Below are 25,113 nucleotides of genomic sequence, written 5' to 3' on the forward strand. Positions count from 1 at the left end.
GCACCTTTGTGTGCGCACTGCCAAACCTAGGAGCTAATGAGCTGCGAGAAGTGATACGCTTTGCGTTAAATATATTATGCGGAAGTGACAGTTTTTTTCTGCTAACTGACACTGAAAATAGAAGATCCAATCTGGAGTCAACTTCATGTTATCGTATCCTCTTTTTTCCGACAGCTTGACAAAAGATCGTCTCACATATTGAAAAGGAATCTGTCCATCTGTCACGCTGCGAACCATTTTGAGCGCATCCCGTACGAGAAGTTCATTAATAAATTCCTCTTAATCATCGATATTTTATATCCCAGGATTTATCTCTCTCCCTGTGTATGTGTGTATGTGCCTGGGTTTTTGAAATCATGGAATAGGATCGAACGTAGAATTTATTTCTCCATTCGTGTCCCGTCCCTTTCCCTGGACAGCGCGCGCAGGATAGAACATTTACAGAACTGCAAGACGTGGCCATTTTCTTTCTATCCTGGTTCGACTATTGCTCAATCTTTGATTCAGTTCCATCAGTTCCATCTTCCCATCCACGGAGACGGTCTTGGTCGGCAGCACGGTACGGTATAAATCAAATCTTACTTGAAAACTTCCATCCCCGGTAAAGGATACGAAGAAGCAGCGGCAGGCCGGTAGAGATTTGGAGAGGATATCATTCCGTCTTTTTGTTGTGGGTCGGTGGGTGCCTGCCCGGGTGTTGGACGCTGAATGGAATGGATCCGGAAGTCGTGTGGTGCAGCAAAGCGAACTTGCTACTGAATGGGAAGAAAACATAAAAAAAACTTCCTCCGGCGTGAGGGGTTCCTTCAGCAAAAGGGAACTCTTGCTTCCGCCTTTTGATATCTCTACGTTCGATTTGCCAACTTCTGGCTGTCCGCTGGTCCTAGGGTACACAAGGTGACACAGGGACGACAGGGAAGGCATAAAAAAGAAAGCACCAAAAATGGAAACGCTTAACGTATAAAGAACCGTCCAACTTCTCGTACGGCACTGGCCAGTGTTTGTCCGTCTGGCGTTTGTTACTGCTGCTTTTTTCTTTGCCTAACGCCGCGTCCTGCAAAACATTCTTTCCCTGTTCTTGGACGCGGAACAAACAGAGCAGATCAGAGCTCTAGCAAAAAGAGGACGATGGTTAGGATAGAGGAAATAACTGTCCAATTGGTTTGGTGGATAAAAAACAGGCGAGATGGTGCTCTTGGATGCCAACCGCGTGGATCTACGATTCAAAAACAATGCCAAACCGTGACAGCCTGGGCTGCAGGCTGTACTTACACACACGCAGACACACTGGAATCGAACGGCAACTTTTGAAATAAATTTTAAAATTGCTCTCCCATAAACACCCTTCAAGTCGGTTGTCTTTGTACGGGAGTGGTATACTTTTCCACTGGTTTCGCTTGCCCCACAGCCACAAAATGCGAGGTACTACTACTGTCCGGTTGAAAGATCCGGCGAACTTTTTCCTTTCGCACACCAAGGAGATGATTTTTACTTTGTTTCAAATTCTACTTTTTCTCTCACCTTTTCCCGTACTTTTTTGTCGTTGTTGTTGTTGTTGGGAGGCATCATTTCTTTGGTTTGCGTTTTTGGTGGACAGTTTGTGCTGTGGTGCGTTCTTTCCCTCTTTTTATTTCGTTTCGTCAGCAAACTGTCAGCAAAAATAGGTTATGTTTGTTTGTGTTTGTGTGTGTGTGGTACACTACTGTTTCACTACCAACTTCGACTTTGGTGGTTGTTTGCTGGCGATAACTTTTTCTCTCCTCTGTGGCGATGATGGTGAGCTGCATTTGCCGGGAGGAATTGTGGAAACAAAAAAGTGCTTCATTTGTGGAAAAAAGAAATAATAAGTTGTTTGGTTGTTTGGTGGAGAAGTTGGACAAGTACAAGGTACAGGAAGTTACGAATGAAGAGAATATCACAGAATTGCACAACGAACACATAGAATAGTTGTGAGCGTAGTAGACCAATGGTGAAGAGAAGAATGTTACTAAACATTCACTAACTATTTCGCATTTTGTGCTTTTTATCAAAGAATTAGCGATACTCTTCGGTGGTGAAAAGGTGGAATAGTAGTTGGTTATATTTTAGTTGCACTCATAACGCTCTATTGCCAGAGTTAGGACACATTTGAAGTTACACAAACACATCCGGGGATTTTTTGGGTGAAAAACACTCATAGCTTAGTCGTCCGCAGCAAGCAAGGTATGTGTGTTTATATGCACAAACAAAACCCGATTCCGATTCCGTTTGATGTTGGTCGTTGTTCCGGTGACTCAACAAGAAAACAGTCAACCTGATATCCGTGTGGTAACTTTATGGCATCCGTAGTACCACGACCTGGCGTGGTGTGGTGTTGGTAAATTCTGTTACTCATTCCCAAGCGGATGGAATGGATGCATCATGCGGCCGGGAGAAGAGAACCTCGTACCCTTGCCTTATCGAAGCCTCGAAGTGGAATGGTTTGGCACCTGATAACAGACGCGTGAAAAACGCTCGCTCTCTTTGCCCGAGAGTTGAGGGCCTTTTTTGGAGATGTCCCACAGTTAAAAAACACTGTCCCACAAATTAGTCGCACAAGACCGAGAAGACGGGATGAGCGCGGCCTACTCATCAGCTCCAGTCGCTCATGTGCGCGAAGAGAATTGGCGATATCGTCACATCGCGCCCGCCATTTTTGTGTCGAGTCATTGGAGACGATCGTTTGGTATTGGAGATTGATGCGATTTGCGTCGGTTTGGGTGGCAGTATGGCATGGCCACTTTGCCTGGAATAAAAAAGTCAGCTCAAAATAAACAAACATGTCCGTGAACGACAAACTGCGCGGCCGCTTGCGATAAAGCGAACCTCTTATCGCGAATGCGTGCGTTGAATATGCTGATATTGAGCAGATAAAGATAATTGGTGGTGGCCCTGGTGGATGGAGCTTTATTTTTAGTGAACTACAGGTACGTCAGTAGGCGGCGAGCAGCGTAATTAGGAAAGCCATTCGAGCAGCTCGTCGGTGTGAGTAATCCATGTGTGCGTGTGTGTGTGAAGAGAAAATTAAAATGAAAGGAAAATTTCATTTTCTTTCTCATTTTGAGAAATTGACTAATGAGTGCGTGGAGGTGGTAGTGTGCTCGTAGTGCGTAAAGAAAACAACCGTAAAACCAACCTATCACGCGACCCACGCGCGCAAAAGAGAATGCCGCTCAAAACCAAAACAACGGTACGCAAGGAAGTGTTGTGTTGCGCTGCATACGAAACGTTTAATTGTGTGCAGTTGCCCATACTAATACACACGCAACTCACGGGCTCATACATTGATTTGCGCTTGGAAAAGCGTTAGTCAGCACGCCATTTGAGTTGGCGTTTTTCCTGCTTCGTCATCGACGCTACTTGTGGCATGGTTGAAGCACACACACACACACACACACACCACGCAAGAAGGGAGGTCCACCGTGATGCATCGCCCGAAGGGAGCTTGGGGAGCGGGAGCGATGGAGATTGAATTGCGTTTCGCTTTCCTTGTGCCACCCTACCGATACTACCCGGCGCAAGTGGTCACACGTGCACCCGTGTGCCGGCGTAGCTAAAATCGATGCAAGGTTTGGCGGGAAATTGGAAAAACGCTCGTCGCTTGACGTCGGAAAATGAGAGACGATGGAAGCGCGGGCGCCTACCAACCACCACCACAACAACCATCATCGTTTGGTGTTGGTGTGGTTGTGTCTGTTTTGGAGCCGTGGAAGACGAACCAAAATACTGTTGAGCAAAAAAAAAAGTTCAAGTTCAGCCATGTTTTGTCTTCGGGTGTTTTTTGGTAGAGGGTGGCCGTACCACGACGATGAGGCCGACCGATGTTGCCGACGCCAGCCCGACACTTTCGCTTTCGTCTTCGGGCGAGGGGGTCTTGCACTTCTGCGTGTCTGTGTGTGTTGTGAAAAAGAGCGGGAAAGTTAGAACACCGAACAAAAAGCACGACTGAATCCACAGCGGGCAGGTTATATGTTTGCCGTACGCCGATGGTCATGACAACAAGTTGCCCGTGGAGGATATTTTAAGGTTCTTCCGGTGATTATGTCTTCCGGGCGATACTGTGAGTTTGTGGCATAAGGAAGGAAAGGTTCGTATTGCAAGAAGTTTGCAAAAATCAGAATAATGGAGCATTCTTGGATCCATCCGGTTGTGGTGTGCATCGAAAGGAAGTGGACCAGACTGCTGTGGGTTTATGTTACAGCCAGTGAAGCGATAGCGAAGATATGCAAGCACAATCATCCTACTGTATGTCACGTATCATTTGGTCAGCAGTTGTTTATCATATTCCAGAAATAGCTCCAAGTAGGAAACCTTTACTCCAGAATGATTCAATTCCACTTCCACCGATTTGCATTACTAACATCGTTCTTGCGGATGTGGACCCCGGGGGAGACTCGCGAAGAGATTAATTTATGGTCGTTTTCGCAGTCAATTATACAATCTTCACCCAGTTTTAAGCTGAACTTAATTACACTGCTTAACCCGTGTACCGTGTCTGGACGTTCCAAGTAAACAAAGGGACTCCAGTGGGTCTGTTCGGTAAACAGTTCCTTGTCAACTTCCCGAACAAGGACATAAAACACCGCAGTAAAACACACACACACCAGACGAACCCCCAAAACCCGACTATAACGTGACCTGGAGCCTGGGTGTGGGGCTCTGAATTCGGGAATCGGGATTTTATCGTTTGTTTATGGAAAGTTTCTGACCCTATCCATGTTGCTGCGTCCTTCCCCAAAAACAAAAAAAGCCACACGCTATATCGGTCTCCTGATCGATGTCATAATGGCGAAAGATAGACGTCTCGCGATTGTGTAGCCTGATTTTTTTCCCCATCCCAGAACGTTTTTCTCCCTATTTTCCCGGGGTCCCATTCTCCTGCTCTTCCTGCTCTATGGGGAGACCAGTGTTGGTAGTCGTTAGTGCACCACACACACACCCGTGGTTTGCGGCCTCGGTCCGCTGGGTTTCATGATAACGGCACGTAAATTATATGCTCACGTTATTGATATGAGTGCCATAAACATTCAATGGCACAGTCGGCACCGATTTGTGGGTGGTTGGGAGGGGATCTTTTTTTTTTTGGTTCTTCGTTTTTGGTCGGGAAAACTGGAGCATGGTCAGGCCCTGCCGATGCCGGAAGTGGTCGCGCATGAGGTTTTCCCGCAGGATCCGAAACGAAACATGTGAACGGTAAATAAAAGAAAAAAAACGGGGGAAACTAACAGGCCCCCACCGTACATAATCCTTCGGGCCAGGAATTGACCATTTTTCGTCGTGACAAAAACACATACATACACAGCCACAAGACTCGGGAGCGTTTGGGGAATGGATTGTGGTGTGTACGAATAAAATATCAATTAATCTAAATGGTTGTATTTGGACGATTTATATCCGGGAGCCAAGTACTACCAAAAAGCACACGCACACACACGCACACACCGTCACAGGGAATGGACAAGGATGCGTGTGGTGCGGTCGACAAACATTATTGGCCGGTGTGTGTGTTTTTTCTCTCTCTCTCTCCCGTTTGTTCCCGTTATCGGTGGTTAAGGGTTTCCGGTGCGAGATATCGGGATCCAAGATGAAGAACGAGCTCGTGTGCACGTCAGCAATATATTATTGTTGTTTGTTGCTGATTTTCGAGCGCAAGATATAGGTGAAACCTTTCCCAGTTTGTTTGAAAATCGTGTACCAGCAACAGCAGAATGCTGTTTGCACGCGCCCTGGAAGTGAATTTAAATTACCCACTCAAGTACGCTTTATTGTGGCGTTGCTTTCACTTACACACGACCTCGCTCGCTCCGCAAAGGGAGCGCGACAATTATGGCGTGGCTGCAAAACCGTCCTCCGATCCCGAAGGCTACGGATAATTAGCAAGAATGTCTTTATGGCACCCGTATAAAGGTCCCGTTTCGGGCGGGCTGGATCATAAGCGGCAAAACGGCGCAAGACGCAAACCGTGAACCCGCTGCAACGAACGGTCCCGCGTACGTCCTTGAATTATGAGAGCGTCTTGGCACCAGGCGGAAGGCTCAAAACATCTGCCCATTGGTTTATTGGTTTCCCATTTGCACAGCCAGCCTGATGTGCGCTGGTCTGGCGCTGGGGGCGCCCGGGAAACTGGGGCACGGGACAATCGTGTGTTAATTGGCCATAAATCGATGAGCAGGCAGGCAGGCAGGCAGCATTAACTTTTTCGTTCGCTGGTTTTTTATTCGCGACCAATACGCCCGCAAGACGAGATAAACGAGCGAGAGAAAGTGAAGACGCTAATGTGATGTCATAATTACTGTGATGTTGGCTCTTTTTGTGCGTTTTGTGTCGCGTTGTTTTGTTTCGCGCTTGCAGTGGAAGTGGATGGTTGTAAAATGTCGGTTTCAAAATGTATTAAAAGGAGCAATTTATTTGCCAGATGATGTTACTGTGGTACGCGGGCAATAATTTACAAAGCAATAACTTGCCGCTTTTATGCAGTCTTTCAACAACAGCGCTTAAGGAGCTTTTCGCCAAATGCAAACTTTACGTGCTGAATGATCAAAACATTTGTTTTTTCACTGTCTGCTTTACATTACTTTTGCCAAGAGTATAGTTTTTGTGTTGCTTTTAGTGTTTCGTTCGCTTTTACTAGCCTTAGGAAAGTTGTTTTCATTTGGAGAGAAAGTTATTCTCCTACTTCTACGTTCGTGCTTGAGCTTTTCTTTCCCGGAGCGATGTTTAAGAACATCCTTCATTGCACTGTTGGCCGTTTGATGAATTTATTCTCACTTTACAACTCCATTCGTTTCAACATTTTACAGTATCGATACGCTTGTTTCACTGTCGATACTCACAAACAGATGAGAAAATTATTTATGAATGAAACTAAAAACAAGAACCAAAACGTAAAGATCGTTCGTAGAGTTACATTTTTGATATAAAAGGAAAATAAATGAAAAAATATATAAAAAAAGTCAGCAAAAGTAACAAACAGATCGAAATAAAATATGTAAGAAAAAAACACTGCTAGCGAGAGAAAAGAGAAGTATCGGAAAAGAAAATACTACGTACAACAACAACAAAAAACTGTTACTTTGCCATCGGAAACGGGACTGTGGAAAAATTATTCAACTAGCCCTAGCTCTCCCCCAGCCAGCCAGCCAGCCAGCCAGTCCAACCCAACTCAACCTAAACCCCCCCCACCAACCAACCGGTAGCCGGACCGAGAGGAGAAAAAAAAAGCATACCATGGATCGGGAAAAAGCGAAAAGTTTTATAATTTATTTCGAAACTTTTCATGAGCTTTTTATTTTTTGGAGCATTTTGTTTTGTGCTCTGTGTGAGTTTGAGTGTTTTTTTTTTGCTGCTGCTGTGTGTTGTCGTTGCTATTTCTTCTTCCCTGTCTCCCCCTTCCCCTGACTTCCTGGTTAACTGTGTCCTTCGTGACTGGTTTGTATGCCTGTGTCTGTGTGTGTCTACATGTCAGTATCATTCTTGCTCGGGGATTTGGAAAAAAATCGAAACAATATAAAATAAAGTATTACTCAACAACTGCAACAACGACCGAACGCAAAGCGGGCGTCTCTGAGTGGCTGTGTGCTGTGGGTGAGTTCGGTTTTGGATTTGTGTCGGATAAGGCGCAGAGGCTTTGCGAGTTAGAGGGATTAGATTAATAGAGCGCCGAAGAGCTCTGTGTTGATGGACGTGCGCGAAGTTTTAAATGTTGTTTCGCAATAATTTGCCACTTTTCACTACACTTTGCAAGTGTGAATTTACGGGAACAAGATCAATGCGCGGGAGAGATGGGAACCTTTTCCTTGTATTTCTGGAGCGATTTATAATATAAAGCACAAAACATAATCATTCCTGTTCTCCTAGAACAACGCGAAAAGTGTAAGGACAGTGTAAGGGCAACCTCTTTCGTACTTCATCGGGCCCGATTGGCCCCGGTGTTTGATCGGTGCGAGTGGTAATAGAAATAAAATCTATCAAAAATTTACATTCTACTCACTGTGCGGTGCGTTGTGATAACGCTTCCTTGATTTTCACTTCCACCTCGACGATGCGTGACCCACCGTCGGGGGTGCGGGGTTCAAGGTGCGGGGAAGAAGTTATTTGCGATCCCCGTGTTCGAGCCGCGCGATAGAGTGGAAAGCGATTTTCATCTTATCGCCACGGAATGGCTCAAGAAGACTCGACTCGAGCTGGAAACTCTTTTCTGGCGCACGAACATCCTTAAACCGGGCGGCGCGCGGTTCCAGTGTGACGATGGGTTGTTTCTTCCTTTTTTTGCCCTTACTTGCTACTACAACGCCTTGGAACGTGGTTAGACTGCGAAAGACGTCGCGGAGGTCAGGAACGCGTCGCGCACAAGCAACATTTACGGCACATTTTCATTTTCGCATGTCATCCCGGCCCGGTTCGTCTTCCGTCGTCGTCGTTGTCGTCGTGGTGTGACAGCGCGCGCCTTGCCCTTGCCCAGTGCAGGTGGATTTGTATTCCCTTTTTTTAATATTCATGGCTGAATTCACCTGAATTTGATGATGTATTGAAGCCACGCGAAGGTGTGTCTGTGTGAGTGCGCGTGTGGATGGATGGGCGAAGAAATTGGACGTGAACGTTCATCTCGATTTGGCACCGGCGGGCGGGAAGTAAACTTAACGGCGCGCGGGCTGTGTCTCTCCTTGCCCGTAAGATTCCGGTCGGTGACGACTGGCAATATTTGCTTTTCATGACTGGGATTACAAAAATCGGGAAGCGTCGGCTCCTTCGCACGACAAAAAGGGACGCACGGGCGCTTCCGTGGCCCTCGGTGGCCACAAAGTAAGCAAACAGTCGGTGCGCGGTGATGTTCTATTTGTTTTGTTGGTTGGAGGGTGTAAAAAAGAGGCCGGCAAGAAAAAAAAAAGAATGGTACTCGAAATTGCCAACCGTCGAACTTGTCGTGTCGGCTTTCAGGCTATGGAGTAGTCTTTTTTGGTTGGAATTTTGTGATGGTTTTATTTCTTTCTCAATTGAATGTTTTAAGGTATGAAAGAGATAAACAACAATTTTGTGCTTAATTTTTGAATTATTGCCTTATTTAGAGCCTTATTAGAGTTTTAAAGTTTCTTAAATTTGATCTGCAAAAAAAGATATGCCACCTCCGATAACGAAGGTGGCAAACGAATTGGCCTCCAAAAAGAGACCACCGAAAAAAACTCATTTTCATCGTCCTTTTCCTCGTCACAAGACTACAGGAGACACCTGAGCCGGGTAAGAAGTAAAGGGACAACCAAGCACCAAAATAAAATATAAAAAAAAAATACACAACGTTTAAGGACAGACGAATGGGCTTTCCTGCAACGAAGAACACGCCCGAGAAGCACGATGAAACGCGGGAAAATAAATTGTAAATTGAAAATGTAACTCATGCGAAATATTATTTCTGAAATTCAATTTTTTGTTGTTGTTGCCGTTTCCCTTAATGCTGCAATGTCCTTGATCGGTGCGTGTCTGGTGTGTGTGTGGGTTTGTGTCGCGGCGAAGGTCGATTTTCCGATCCTTAGGGTTTCAGTTCAAGGGAACGTCTCGGCAGAGCGCATGGGATGTAAAATGTTGCGCAACTATTCATTATCCTTTGCACCATTACCGCAAGATGCAATAAAAAGTGGTTAAAATGATGGCACTATTTGGATGCGAAACCACCCAATAGGTCGTACTCGTATATGTGCGTATGTTGTCGAAAAGTTTTAATCCATTATGGTTTATGGCGACACGCTGCGAGTGCATAAATCATCGCCAAATATTACCCCAAAACGGGGGAAATGTTTCTTCCTTTCCAATGAATATGTAACATAAGGAGCGTTTTGCAAAAGTCTTGCTGCAAAGTTGATTCAAAGATAGTTTACCCACATGCGTTCCCAAGACATACATACACACACGCCCAGAATTATAAGTAATTTCCCTCTGCGTGCGCTGAAGCGCCGAAAATAATGCATGAAGGTGAAATTTTAATTAAAAAATGCGCCATACATCATCTCCCAATCCCGACGTCCGTTCGCCGCACTAGTCGGAAACTAATCATCCTAAGTCTTCGGTGGGACGAATTTCAATTGAATATCCCCCTTCGCCTGAAGCGCGCCTGAAGATACACAAACAGCCACACACACACACAGCACAGAGCATAAAAAAGCGCGACCAAAACATTTGCCTATCCTTGCCCCAATAACAACACACCGGCTGCGGTGCGGTGTTTGTCTGCCGGCCGGGCCTGGTCCTCGCCCTGCGGAAATTGCGTTTTCCGCCAGTACGAGGCGTACCGTTTTCTGACACAGCGCAACAAGGGAGCGAAATCGTACCCAATAATTCGCCAAAAGTAATTCGCATAAAATTATCCTTGCGTGCCGTGCGTGCGCGATTCCGTCTGCCCGGGCGATTCCGTCGCCGTCGTCCTACTGTCTGGAATTACCAGCGACCAACGAATCGTAAATTTTCCGACTTCCATTTCCAGTGTGTATTAGCGCACACATGTGCAGTTTTCCGGGGGGGGGGGGGGGGGGGGGGGGTTTGTTGTTGGTGTTGGCAAATTTTTCGCACAGCACTGTGTCAATACCGGCTTTGCGCCGTGAAGAGTAGTGAAGCACGCTTACTCATCTATGAATTAAAATTAAAATATTCAAAAGATCTCTCAACGAACGTTGCGCTTCCTTGGGCTGGATGGAGAGCGTAGGCATAGCCTCCTTTGTGCGAAAGTGATCATGTTAATGTATACTATGGTTAAGAAAGTGTGTGGTGCCTCTGTTTTGCGTAAGGATGCTCGATTGCTGTGAATTAGTACCGTTTAAGACGTTGCGCTGGTCGTTAATAATGCAGAAATTAGAATTGCTATGAGAATAATGCTTCCTCCCCAACCTCCTTGAATCGCCAACATTTGTTTGATTTATTTGACTAATTTTTGCCTCCTTTTTTTCCTCCCACAGATGCAGTGGTCAGCACAGTTAGGAACGTGAAACCAAAGCCAAGCTGAAACGCAAACGCAAACCCCCACCCGCACGAGACGCGCCACAAACACTTTCGCGCGTCGGGTGCAACCAACTAATATTCTATTCAATGAAACTGCAACGGTTTCGCATACGTCAAGTTAAACTACTTTAGAAAAAAGTTTCCTTCGTGTGTTTTTTTTGTTCTTCTTCTTCTGTTTGTTCTTCGCCCCCATTAATTTAAACGCTATTTATGTATTTATCGCCGTCGTCGCTTAACTTATTTATTTATTTAAATTATTCAACCTGTTTGCCACAACAACGCCAACAGCAGCAGTAAAAGGCAAACGCAAAAAAAATAATAACAGTCAACAATCGTCAACAAATATTTGCTAGTTTAAAACTTACAAAAGTTACAAAACAAAAACGAAAATTTGCACCAACCATTCGCAAGCTTCTAAGTCCCTTATTCTTCATTCGCTAAGTAACTTATTCGGTTTGGTTCGAGGTGTAAGTTTTCTGTAATCGACAAAAGCTAGCACGCGAAGTAAAAATCCAGCAGAGGTCAAACAAAAGTGCATTCACGGGAGTGGAAGGCAACAGCGACAGTACAAATTATCAAATCATCCCCATCGAGAGCGTAATTAAAAGAAGATCTACCAAAAAGCGAAAGTCAGCAAAAATATTAAAATAAAAAAACGCAAACCCACCCTGTTTTCGAACGGAAAAGCGTAATTTTCGACAATAAAAAGAAAGACGACAAATTGCATCCAGTGAAAACCCATCCCGGAAATCATCCAGATCATCAACGCCCATCAAGTCAAGCTCAAAACAAAGTTAAAAGAAGTAAAAAACCAAAATACGCAAAATACAAAACACAAACCAATCAAAGTACAAAGTAAATTACAGAGGAAATATTTAAAGTATTTAATAGCGAAGAGTTTAAGAGAGAAACAAAAACGGATAGCAAAACTACACGAAACTAAACCAACAAAACACAACAAACAAACAAACAAAATCGTACCAAAAGCAATCAAATCGAACGAGAACGAGTGGTTCTCCCCACCCTGCCCCACGCAATCAAAGTGTTCAGGAAATCGTCGTCCGAATTCCAAGCGCCGCCAACCAAAAAATACGAAACCCAAAAAGAAAACAACTAAAATTTTAACAATTTACCAAAACAAATCTTGTACTTGTACAAAAACGAGCGAAAGAGTGCGTGCGAGTGTGTGTCGTGAAGTGTTGTATTTTTCGCCGGGGAGAAACGTGAAACGTAGTGACCTGCACTATTTATCGGAAGCAATCCACTGATCAGTTCGGTCGCGATCGTGCTAGCCTTGTAAGTGATAGTTCAACACGCCGAGAGGAGAAAAACAGCAAATAAATCTAATCATTCGAGACGGATCAGAGTATTTTTTATACGTGCAAAAGCAATTTTTCCATAGCGTGTAAGTGCAGTGTGTCGTTTACAATACCAAAAATTAATACAAATCAGCAGAAGCAGTTCAGGAAGCGCCAGAACTACCTCTCTTCTCTCCCGCTCAACTGCGTGTGTATGTGTATGTGTGTGAAAAGTGTCCAAATTACGCGGGTGAAGTGAATTATTTGTGTCTAAAAGGAGGTAAAATATAGAAACAAAAACAGTCCCTCTACAGACATTCGGGTCGTTTCCCTCTATACAGTGAACTTTTCGTTGTTCTAGTCGCGCGTCGCGAGTGTTCTCACGGTTAGGTAGAAGGAGGTGAGTGATAGTCAAAGTAAAGGTTAAGATAGGAAGGTGTGCATTTGAGCAACCCCGATCCCAGTGGTGAGTGTATGATCGTGTAAAGGACGACCCAAAGGCCCTCGCAAAGATGCCGCACGGCAGCAGCGGGTTGCGATTCGGAGCATGACCTCGATGATGAGCGCTAGCACCGCGGACGACACGACCCAGCAGAGTCTACCGTCGTTCACGTCGTTCTCCGCCGAGCTGGAGCCCTCGTGGGACTACTACGAGCAGCGTCCGGAGCGTTCGAACAGTGCCACGAACGGGTCCACCGATGTGATTGCATCGCAGACGACCTCTAACGGCAGCTACACGCGTCCTTGGGAGATGGACACCAAGGAGAATCGTATGGCGCCCCCGAACGGGCCGCCCGGCACGCCCGGGCCACCGCCTCCGCCCACCCCGAGCGGGTTCGATCATGGCGGCTTCCCGAAGCTGCCCTCGTTCCAGAGCCAGTTTCACAGCTTCACCGATCCGGCCATGGTTACGCCGGAACCGAGCCTGCCGCAGGTGACGGCCGTCCCCGTACCGATCTCACCGAGCTCCGCCTCACCCGGTACGGGCGGCTCGCTGACACAGCTAACGCAGCTGACACCGACTCCGCTGCCACCGCTGCCACAGGGTGGGTTTCACACACTGTCAGCGGTTAACTCGCGCCCGTACCCGATCGTACCGGCCGCTATTCCGGTCCGCGAGCTGGCCGGGATCAATCACCATCAGCATCAGTATATTGACGAGCGTCACATTCAGCTGTACCAACCGATGGCCACGTTCCAGGGGCAAACCATCCCGACGCTCGCCGTCATCAAGAAGGAGATGGTGGACTACGAGATGACGCCGCTCAACAATGGTACCGCGTTGCATCATAGCAACTTCCAGAACCCACTGCTGGACAATGGACTGTTCGCCCAGAACGGTACGGTGCACCACATTCAGCACCAACCGACTCAGCTGCAGCACCATCTGCAGCATCATCATCATCAGCAACAGCAGCAGCAGCAGCAGCAGCAGCATCAGACCACGATCATTCAGCATCAGCCACAGCTGCAGCTGCACCATCAGCACAATCTGGTGACACCGTCGGATCACCACAACAACAACAACAACAATGGTAGCGCAACTGGGCCGACCACACCGAGCAGCAAGATGGGCAGCGCCTCGGTCCGGCTGGAACCGGGCACGCCGGGCCAGATCACGCGCATTGACAATCGGAAGAAGGAGCGGCGGAAAATCCGTGCCGCGTCGCTCGAGTCCAGTGCCGAGTCGGAGGGCAGCGCGATGGAGATCGGCGAGAGTGGCAATCCGGGCCAGGTGGCGGCCATCTCTAGCACCGCCAACTTCAAGAGCCCGATGCACACGATGAGTATGGACACGGATGATGGTGGTACTCCGGGCGAGAAATCGGTAAGTTTTTGTTGGAACATTTAGGCTCTTGGGATGGCCAATGATTAACGTTTGGGTGTTTCATTGATACTTATAGACGAAAAAGAAACGGAAGCGTTGCGGTGAGTGTGTTGGATGCTCGCGCAAGGATAACTGTGGCGACTGTGCGCCGTGCCGCAACGACAAGAGCCACCAGATCTGCAAGACGCGACGCTGCGAGAAACTGACGGAGAAGAAGGTAAGCTTTGAAAGTTATCTTGAGTGCGTTTTCTGGAGAGAAGTTTTGATGTTGTGGTTTTCAAGAATTTTTCGGGACGAATTTTGGATCTCAATCGATCGCATGGGACACAGAACGATAGGGTTAAGGAACTCTTCAGCAATGTATACGTCCTGTAGGCGTTAGCCCTACGCCAAACAGTGCTAATGAATGTAGCCGATAAAATCTGACAACTGGAATTTTGGGCCTCAGGCATTCCGAGTGTCTTCGGAGCTGAACTCCCATCAGTTGAGCCACTGGCTGGGGTACCATCTGCCGGTTCTTTATCCCATCAAAAGAGGACATGAACAAAACAGACAGAAAAGACCGACCAACAGTGTCGTTTGCAAGCGATGGCTATCGCGCGCGGTTGATGTCTCTGTCTCCCCATGCTGTGTGCTGTGTGTTCCAATGACGCTCCCCAACTCAAGGACCAGTTAAGTTGCAATTAACGTGTTTTTGATGCAGTACAATTTTGCTCACACCCCATACACGTGGATCCCCCTCTCGCGTGATGGATTGCGCAGGGTAACGATCCAAATGGCAGTAGCAGTTGAGCGCGTGTGTGCGTGTTCCTGGAATATGCAGGGACGCCAAATTTGAGGCCACGCACCGGCAAATCCGAGGCGTCTTGCTCGGTGGCCTAAAAATACTCAAGACAAGTTGCACATGTGCCCGTTGTGACGGGTGTGCGGAGGTCTGCAGTTCACGCGATAAGCGACCATGCTTGTCTTCGCACATACACCCGCTGGTGCAAAGGTGTGCTGGTTTGATCGCGCAAGGATCGTTGGAGCTGAGCCGATCGTGTTTACATATGCGAGGTTCCGGTGGCATATGTGTTGCTCGCGCAGCCCGCTTGAGCAAACACGCCAACGTCGTGGGCATTAAACGCGGGCGCTATCAGTGCAGATGTGTGTTTGATGCTTTGGCTACATTCGCTTCGTTTTTATTGATTTTTCGATTCGATTCCACTTTGGAGCCGTTTGCACATTGCGATGGTGTACAGACACACACACACCGTGTTGGTGCGGGTGGTGGACATAAGCTGGGGATAAGTACTTATGGTGGTACTTGCAGCTTGTGCTGTGGGAATAATTGATTTTTTTCCTGCTCCTCCTTCTGTTTGCGCTCTGCCAGGCTGTGTGCTCAATGTGTCGGAGCCAGCTTGCCCTTTGCCGGCGGCTTGTGTAGGATCCTGCGGGGAAATAAAAGGCAGATGGTTTGGTTACAGCCGCGTTGTAAACGTAATGCAGCCGAATGACACTTTGGAATTTGTGGAGTGTTTTTATGTCTACATCATCCACGCATTCGCCCAGCATATGGAGCATGCTCGGGTGATTGAGCCTGCTCCCGGAAGTTGGCGTAATAAAAACGGTGCGCACCCACTGCTTCATAATGTTCCGTATCCGATCATTCTGAAGGTGTGTGTATGTGAAAGGAAGATGCCGCAAAGGCGAACCGTGGGCATAAAAATCAATTTTCACGCTTCGTCTGTGGCCAAGTTCCTAGCTTAGATCTCGTTTCTCATTAGCTTCATTTGGAAGCATTTGGTTAGTTTTGAAAAGTTCATAAGATGTTTCCATGTGGTACAATTACTATACCATATGCGTTCCATAAAACGATCCCAAATGCGAAGCAATATGTAGTTGTATTTCTTTCCACATCCGTACACGAAACACGCCACTCAGCTGTTAATTAGGAGTCTCGTTGACCTACATCTTGCTTTAATATGCTGGCTTTACAACAACTAAAAAAAGGCGAAGACATAACCCGATGATCAGTCTGCACAGAGCACAGAGAATCAGATAAGCACTGGATGGTAATCATGCGGGGCAACCGAATGAGCACAAATTTGTCGTCCAGCTGGAGCTGTCCTGTCTTGTAGATCGTTTGTAAGCCTTCTCCTGCGCCGGTTGCACGATCGCAAATTACACGCGCCCGGTGTGCAGGTGTGCGTGGCGGTGGCGGCCGTCGCACCCTGTTCCGTGGGTCAAACGGACAGTGTCAGCTGGTTGTTGTTATGGTGGTGGTCGTGGCATGCAGCGTTTCATTCGCTTCCGCCAGAGGAAGTCCTATCGCAGAGCCCGTAAAAACGGGGAAGTCTTTCAAGTGGGTTGGTTCACAGGTTTTGTTTGCGGTATTGGTTCGTAACCGCCACAACATCCGTCATGTTGCTTTGGGGACGGAACTTCGTTCATCGTTTGTTTGTTGCCAAAACGTGCATAGACGGGGCGCTCTTTTAACAAGACAGTTTGTTGTAGAGTTGCAAACAGCGCGTAAGGTGACACTTCCGACCCGTCTTGGGTTACACCACATTCCTTGCGGGACGGACGACGATTGAATCTTTTGACCCGTTAGGTGTCTTGTAAGGATTTGCTTGTTCAGGGAGGCCTAAGGAACTTCGGGACCTTTTGCTGGTAATTACGTCAATTCAGGGAGATTAACTCAATTGCTCGTGACAGGGTGCGTACAAGCGTTTTCCCGAGGGTATGAGTCACAAGTACATAACGGGCAGAAAGTTTTGAGAATATTTTTTCTCTTGCAATATGTGGTAACACTATCCTTTCTTCACCTTCATCACCTATTTTTTCTGTGCAATGCTTGATCAAGATATCGAAATTATGAAACGTTCGATGTGTACTTCCGGCGTACAAGAAGAAAAACCCTGTCAACCAATCCGGCTTCTGTCCTGTCGTCGCATTGCGGTTCTTAGTATCGTTTCTTCGCCGTCACTTTCCGTTTCCCCAAATGAAGGCAAGAAAGGGAGCTCCTTTCGGAGAGGAAGGAGCTGCCGCTTGCGTGCGTGCATGCGCATATGGTTCTCTGGTTTTGCTAATTTGCTCTCGGCGCAAATTCGATCGCCAGCAACCGATAAAGCACCGTTCCGGTGGACGACCCCCTCCTCAAAGCAACGAAACGGAAGCAGGAAGAAATGGATAAAAAATGATGCAAATTAATTTACTGAAACCAGTTCGGGCTTTTAATGTGCTGTGCAGGGACCAGAAGGGGAAAGGGGTAAGCAGGGAAAGGATATAAAATGGCCGCTTGGTATAGTGTGTGAGAGGCCAGACGGAACGAGAGGGGAAGGGGTAGGAATTGGATCATAAATTAACATAATAACAGTACGCTTGCTTGTCGCCGTCGCCGTTGTATGTACGATTGTGTCCTGTTTTTTGTGTGTACGGTTGTTGTTTGCTTCGTTGTGTTAGCGTAACATAAAAGTCCCAACGGTCCCAGTTTTCGTTTGTCGGGTACGGCTTCACGGCAGGGACCATATGTCACGGCTGTCACCTTTTGGTAAGACACACTCAATACGGAAGGATAGCATTTTCTCATGCCGATCGAAGAAGCTGTTGCAGAGCCTATACGCGCAGGCATAGTGGTGAGTGTTGAGGAAGCAAACGCAACTATCACGGATGATTTGCGATGCAACATAAAGTGACAGCGAGCTGTGAGTTACTGCGAGCGCGCGCTCTTGTCAGCTCCATTGACCTGGCCAGACTGCGGTGAATGTAGTCAGAAAAAAAAAATGATGCTGATGATTGGCAATGATTACAATGCTTGGAGCTAATAAATAAAGGACAATTGTACGGAGTACGGAGAGATGCCAACTGTTGCCAGTGCTCTCTCTCTCTCTCTTTCTCTCTGTCTCTATTCGGTCCGTTAGAACGCAGCGTGAATTGGAGAGTAGCAACAGAACGGGCGCAATTTACAAATCTAGGCTGATTAAAGTGTTTGTCGTTTTTCGTTTTAAATTCAATTGATGCATCGCATTCTTGCTTGCTGCTGCTTGTGGCAGAGAGAGAGTTTTAATGTGCCCCAAACAGCGCCCGGTAGTGGAGCAATGCAGTGAAAAGACGCGTATAAATGGCTGTTGGAGAGTTTTGGACGGTTGAGCACACAAATGAAGCATAAAAAGCGAATGTGCTGTTGCTTTTGGTTAGCAAACACATCTGGTGGGTTGGCGTGGGTTGTAGAGAGAAAAAGAAAACAACTCCTTCTTGTACTACGTTAGCGCGATCGTGCGCGATAATTGCAACGTGCAAAATGCAAACCAGCTGTCGCCCCGTTTTTGCATAGGAATGACGCAAAAAGGAGTGCGGAAACTTATTGTAATTGAACCGCAAATTCACACCTTCCTTTGGCAAGCAGGGCAAAAGGAATGGATCGTTCCCAAAGTGTTACAAATGTTGATCGAACAAGGGAGTATGTGCGTGAAGGGTGAAAGGGATACGGGTTCGCTGTTGCAGCTTGCATAAATTATTACACCCGATACGATAAAGCCTCCGGGTGAGATTAACAAAAGGTCCGGTTTCGATTTTTGTAATCAAACTCACTATTCTTCCTCCGATTCTCTTTTACTGGTATTGGTGGAGGTAAAACGGTGTAACGAACCCGATAAAAAGGAAACCGATTAGTGCTTTGTCAACGGCTGACCAAAGAAACGAAAGGGACGAATTTTGCACCATTCGAATTTAATTTTTCTTCGATTTCGTCCACTGCAAATGGAAGCCTCCGGAGTTTCGTTCCGGACAATGCATTTCGATTTTCCTCAAGCCATAGCTACATCAACACACACACAGACGCAGGCCACATTTCCGAACGCCATCTGATCAACTTTCTGCACCTCTATCACGCTCTGCGCGTCCATCCTGTTTATCCATTTGTTACAGCCGAATCGTCCTCTCCGCAATCCTCCCAGGGCCCTTTTTCCCAACTGGCAGGCGCTGCAAATCTATTTTCCAAACCACTTCTTTTTGCTTCCTTCTTTTCCTTCATTCGATTTTTCATACCTTTCTACTGTGTGTGTCAGTCTCTCTCTTTTCAACACGCTACAAACACTACAAACAATTCCCGCCAGTGCTTGGCTTTCCCTTTCCCACAAACGCATACAATTCTTGTGCATTAGTTTTATGCCATTCTATCGTTCTTCCACTGTGCTTGCCCGCTTTTGGTACGACGGTTCGCTTTTGTTTTCCTCCTCACCTCTTGGGCCTTTTATTTTTTTCCCTTCTCCCCCTTCGCGCCTCTGTTACACCGCTTGGGTTAGTTTCCCGCCAGCTCACGCGGTTGTCAGTTTTCGTTGCACATCTGTCGGTTTTGGCCGGGGTTCCGGATCGGATCGCCCGTTGATCGGCATTTACGGGCTGTTTTCATCGCTCTCTCAGTCTCTCTCTCTTTCTTTCATACACGCACAGTGTAGCTGCAGTGTTCCTGTTAGTTATCCTTGCCAGTCAGCCCGCCAGTTGTTCGCTTCATCCCTCCCTTTTGTAGGCTTTATCGCTTCGATTTCAATGCTCTGCCTTGCTGCTATTATTTTTATTACAATTTCCATTATTTCCACACATCGTTCTGTAGGTCTGTATGTGTGTGTTTGTGTGTTTCTACCACATGGTCCCTGTTTCGGGTTTGATGTGTGTGTGTGTGTGGTTGAACTTTTTTTGTGTAACCTAGAGCGCTAGATTGAAGCATGTTTCTTCAGCTTGTTCGATATGCTTCTTTTTTTTTCTACGGTTTCCCATCGGTCTGCGCCTTCTTCTTAACCGTCGTCGTGTTGCTGCTGTTTTCAGACCAGGATGCACATAAAGCTCAATGCACTCTGGGCGGTGGTTCATGAGACTTCTTCTGGCGGGATGAATTGTCTTTACAGGAGTTTAATTCTTTTTTTTTTGCATCAAAAAGGATGACGAAAGGAAGAGCCGTTTGTTTAAATATCCAAAACCCCGGTTGCATTCGGTGGAAGCTTTGACTTGGTGTTTTGGGAGGATATTGTTTTTTTTTTCTACTCGTTTCTTCTGCAGCTTCTGTGGATTCCGCTTTGCGCTTTGATTGCGCAGCCGGAAGATGCTGCCGCGCTCGAAGGATAACGATTTGAGTTTAATGACACCGGCTGCTGGATGCATGGGAACGTAAACAGACGGGAAAAATGGGGTTTGTGAGATGTTTTGGGACTTTGGGCTCGGCTATGTTGTGATTGAGTTTCGTCTTTTTTTGTTGTTGTTGTTGTTGCGTTGAGGCGTTTTCTTGATGCTTAAATCTGGCCCACGGGATGCAGCAGGCAAAACTGGTAGTGCCGGATGTGACCAAGGATGCATGTTTGCGCGATAAGTGTGAAGTGAAACCAAAAAAATGTATGCTCAAGCAGTGCGTGAAAAATGAGATAAAAAACAAAGCAATGAAATATGAAAGTGAATGAAGAATGAGAAGAAGAAAAAAAAGTGCCTGTGTGAAAATGAAACATACTAACCACAAAAAAAAAACAAACACTAAACCAAACTCACCCAACAAAACGTACTAAAACTCACTAAAACCCAATGTGTGCCACTAATCCAACCACTAAACCGACTACTAACAGACTGAGCATACTAAAACATTAGCTCTTAAGGGAAGAAAACCGATTACTCACCCCATAACAACAACAACAAACAAATACAACTAATACTGCATTAATACACTGATCTTACTTACCGAACTACTAATGTGTGTGTGTGTGCGTGTGCGTTTTTATACTAACGGATTTAACACACTAACTATCAACCACTAACTGATTGTGTGCCTGAATGAAGCGCAAAAGAGAGAAGAAAAAACATCAAAAATAGTGCAAAAATACGAAATAAATCGAAAGCAAGTGACAAATCGCATCGACAAAACTGCATCCTTGTTGTCCATGCGACTGCACCTAACCACTGCGCCCTTCGTTGTCTGGAGCATCCTTTGCGGGCTTGGTTAAGATACGGAGAACGCAGAAACAATCTTATACATTATGGATGAAATACAGTTGTTTCTGCGAATTAGCAGCAAGCAGCGCTGTTTGGATCGATTTTCATATGCCGCGCTTGGGATGCGATTTAGATGCAAAAGTGGGAAAGTGGGTGGGGATTGGTGCTGGATTTTTCGTCCTCATCTCTCCTCGCTAATCGTTGAAAATGGCAAATTTGCTTCCATTAATAAATTTATGCATTTGCTGCTGCTGCTGCTGCTGCTGCATGGCATGGTTTCCCCGTGTTTTGTGTGGGTGGGGATGTTTGCAATTTCACCCCGGTTCCTTCCCGTTGCTACCAATCTCTCCCTTTCCCTTCTTGTAGCTGCAGAATGCACTCTGCACTCTTCGGATGCATTATGGCTCGCGGTGAGGATGGGCAGCGAGGGGTCGGCGTTCATATAATTACCCATTTTCGAATGCATCGCCACTGCAGTGGATGATGGCGCGATGATGTAGCGTAAATGTGATGAGGCCGAAAGGGAAGGAGCGAATGGTGGCGATCGACGCGCGCCAAAACACTGTTTAGTTGTTGTCCCTGTGGGTGTGTGTGCAGGGTTTTTTCTCTCTTTTGTTTCGCTGCAAATTTATTTGTTTCGCGAGTAAAATGCATTGCAACGATGCACAAAACCTGCACAACCACCAGCACCAGTACCACCACCGGCTGGTTTGCATAGCATTAATTGAGCGCGAAACATAGAGGGAGAGGCAAACGAATCGATAAATTTCGTGCCCCGGTCCCCCCCCCCGACCTTCCATTCCGGCCACCCCAATCTACGCCCTCGTTTCTGCTTGTGCGGTTCGCTGCGCGCCCGTTGCGCATAATCGCACATCAATGGCAAATGGTTTTGGGTGGATTTGTGCCTGTATGCCTGTATGCCTGTATGTGTGTGTGTGTGTATTTATGCTGTCCAAAAAGGACCTTTTTCGGAGCGCGGAGGTTGCGGCGACGGCGGCAGTGTTTGATGATCGCGGAATCATTTTCCGGTCGGCACTCGGAAATCGTCCGGCTTTTTTCCTCCCCCGTTCCAATCCCTTTTCGCATCCCCTCCTCTCTCGCACATGGGCTTTGCTCTTGGAGTGCACCTGGAGTGTTGTGTGGGAAGGGGACGGTAGGAGGTGCACATTTTTTTGCATTTAATTCGGGCTTTTGTTTCTGGTTGCTGTGTTGTTCCTGTGGCCCCGGCGCGGTTCGGTGGAGCAAATTTTCGAATTCATTTCCGCCCTGCACCGCGGGAACGCGTTCGCGGTTTTACCTGGAAGCTCGGGTGTCCCGTACACACAACTGCACCACTGCAAATCGAATGCCGTTGTCTGGTATGGCAGCAGGACGATGTGTGTGTGTGATGAAATATTTAATTGTACCGAATTTCATTATTTCATAATAAAATATATATATTTTCGGAGCCGAAACGCGCTTTTTTCACGCGCAACCAGGACGCACACACCGGTTAGTCCGATGCAGCTGAGTGCGTGACAACTCTTTCCCAGTTGTGTGCTGGTGCGTTTGTATTTATTTTTGTGCAATACATTCCATTCTGCACGAAAGAAAAGAACGAAAATAAAAATCGCCGGCAAATGGATGAAAAACACTTCACACGAGTGGCAACTGGCTTTAGTGCAAGTACGAGCACTCGAGCCTGCATCGCAGTGTTGTGCGTGCCTGTTGGAAAGGGAACGGGGTTTGGGGAAATGGAATTGTACGATTGTGGAAAATTCGACAAACGGCACCGATTTCACTACACTGCACATGCAATCGCAATCGATGCAATCGCGAAACAACATTTGCCCGAGCGGTTGCTCCTCTCCGGCCGCTCGGGGAGAGCTTTGCGTTTGGCCTAGCTTGTGTGTTGTTTTCCTATTTTGTTATTTCTAAATCTTTTTTTTTAATATTGAATTTTGCTATAGTGCAATGTGTGTTAAAGGCCTTTGTTTTTGAGAGTCAAAATTGTAATATTTTTTGTTAGATTTATTACATTTTTTTGCAAACACATCGTTGCTGTGCTTGAAGAATGTATAAACCCAGTTTTTCAAATCAAGCACGCACGCATGCAATCCACCCCTCGTTGAAGGATGCGCTTTAGATGCACCAAGAAGGACCCTTACCGTTTTATTTACGATGAAATAAGAAGAAAGAGCAAAAAAAACTCCCGCTATAAAACAAAGCGACTCCTGGCAAGATGTTGTGTATGTATGTGAGGCTGTATTATACTCGTTTTCCCTGTTTTTGTGTGCGTGTGTAATGCGTGCAGTTTGGCGATGACGACAATCCTCCCCTTTTATGGTAAAAAATGCATTCACAATGTAAAATGTGTGTCGAGTGCGTTCATCTCATTCGTTTTTTTTCTGTTTTGTGCGTTCATCCCCATTCTACGAATGCGTGTGCGTACATTCCCACCCAACACCACCACCAACACCAACACACAGCTCGTCACCGTGTCAAGATGCTGGCCTGTGAAGTGGAGTGAACCACCCACTCCACTTCACAGGCCAGCATCTTGACGCGGTGACGAGCTGTGTGTTGGTGTTGGTGGTGGTGTTGGGTGGGAATGTACGCACACGCATTCGTAGAATGGGGATGAACGCACAAAACAGAAAAAAAACGAATGGGATGAACGCACTCGACACACATTTTACATTGTGAATGCATGCAGCAAGAAAAGGGCTGGGGAGAGCATTTTGTTTTGAATTACAGCACACACACACACACACAGGGAGGGAAAATTTCGGCTTCGGAAGGAAGTCCCCCGTTTTTGTATAACCTCATAATGCATTCGACAATGCAGAATGTCAAACGGGGAAGAGCGTAAACAATGGTGCACTTGTCAAAAACGCATAAAGAAAAAGAAGGAAAAAAAAAACAAAACACTCTGCCAGCAGGAGGAAAGTATGAAGAAAAGGGGGAAAACAAGCAAAACACAGTTTCCCTATTTTTCTTCTCCCCAGTGGATTTTTATGATTCAATAGACCCGCTGGGGTTGAAATTTTTGCAACGCTGTCTTGGGAAAAGGATTAAAAATTAGGTCAAAAAGAGTTGCTGCTTCCGAATTCAGTGCTTCTGTCGCTTTATTACTTGCAATGTTTCTTCCGAGGGGGGTTGCATGGTACAAAATAAAGGATATTGAAACAGGGGCTGCATTCCGTGAGATGAGATTTCCGAGGGAGAGTGAAAAAACTGTGCTCGTACTGCTGCTAATTGGCAAGGATGCTGCACACCGAAGCCGTTACACACTTAAACGAGCCTATCTGGTTTAATTTATCTGTGCTTTCTTGGTGCGAGTAGGAGAAAAACCTCCACCTAGCACGAAAGGAGATCCCCTTTTTCGAGCGAGAACCTATCAAGATGGCAGAAGGAAGCCTATTGTAGCTCCAAGATTCTTATCCTTGTTGGATGAAAAGAACAGGAACGAGTTATAAAGGGGGGAAAATGAAACAAGCTGGGAGGAAAACTATCTGGCTTTGATGAGAAAATGCATCCCGTTGTTGAGCCTTTATGTTACGTGTAGAGGGGGAGCGCCTTATCGGGGCAAATATTTGCATGCGATGTATGAATGGCGCACGCACGCATATCGGCCGCCTTTCTTGTTTGTTGTGGAAAGGAAAAATGCACACAAAAGATAAGATGATGGGGTGCACACAGCTTCTTGTAGGTGTGTGTCTGATGGAAAAAATGGATGCGTGAGTCCTGTTTTCCTAGTAAGAAATGCACTACAGGAAATGAGATTCTAGAGACAATGAATCAAATTAAAAACCGGAAAATGTAATCCAGATTGAAGCAATATAGTTTTTGCGAGATAATTTAATATAAAATAAGAGATTTTTCCATTACAAGCCCATCGATGCATAATGTATGAACTCAAACCGAGCCTTCAGAGCGGTGGCTGGGAAGCAGAACATGTGTCTGTTTGAGCTAATGGCATCAAGCGCAATCGAACCGTACCCGAGAGCGTGTGCGTGTTTTCCCGCAGGAAGCCACACTTCCGACGGGGTA

The 25,113-nt window shown here is 46.5% G+C and overlaps 1 protein-coding gene across 5 annotated transcripts in view; it reads left to right on the forward strand.

Moving 5' to 3' along the window:
• The window catches only part of LOC5667160 (methylcytosine dioxygenase TET), a 163,342-nt gene that overhangs the window by 3,571 nt on the left and 134,658 nt on the right, over positions 1 to 25,113 (forward strand). For all 5 annotated transcript variants that reach the window (XM_061642239.1, XM_061642240.1, XM_061642241.1 and 2 more), the window contains exons 2-3: positions 10,959 to 14,127; positions 14,204 to 14,344. In XM_061642239.1, coding sequence (XP_061498223.1) covers positions 12,847 to 14,127; positions 14,204 to 14,344 — 1,422 coding nt within the window. In that variant the 5' untranslated portion in view covers positions 10,959 to 12,846. The remainder of the gene's footprint in view (positions 1 to 10,958; positions 14,128 to 14,203; positions 14,345 to 25,113) is intronic.

Source organism: Anopheles gambiae, chromosome 2 (assembly GCF_943734735.2).
Source record: "Anopheles gambiae chromosome 2, idAnoGambNW_F1_1, whole genome shotgun sequence".
NCBI classification, from domain to species: Eukaryota; Metazoa; Arthropoda; class Insecta; order Diptera; family Culicidae; genus Anopheles; species Anopheles gambiae.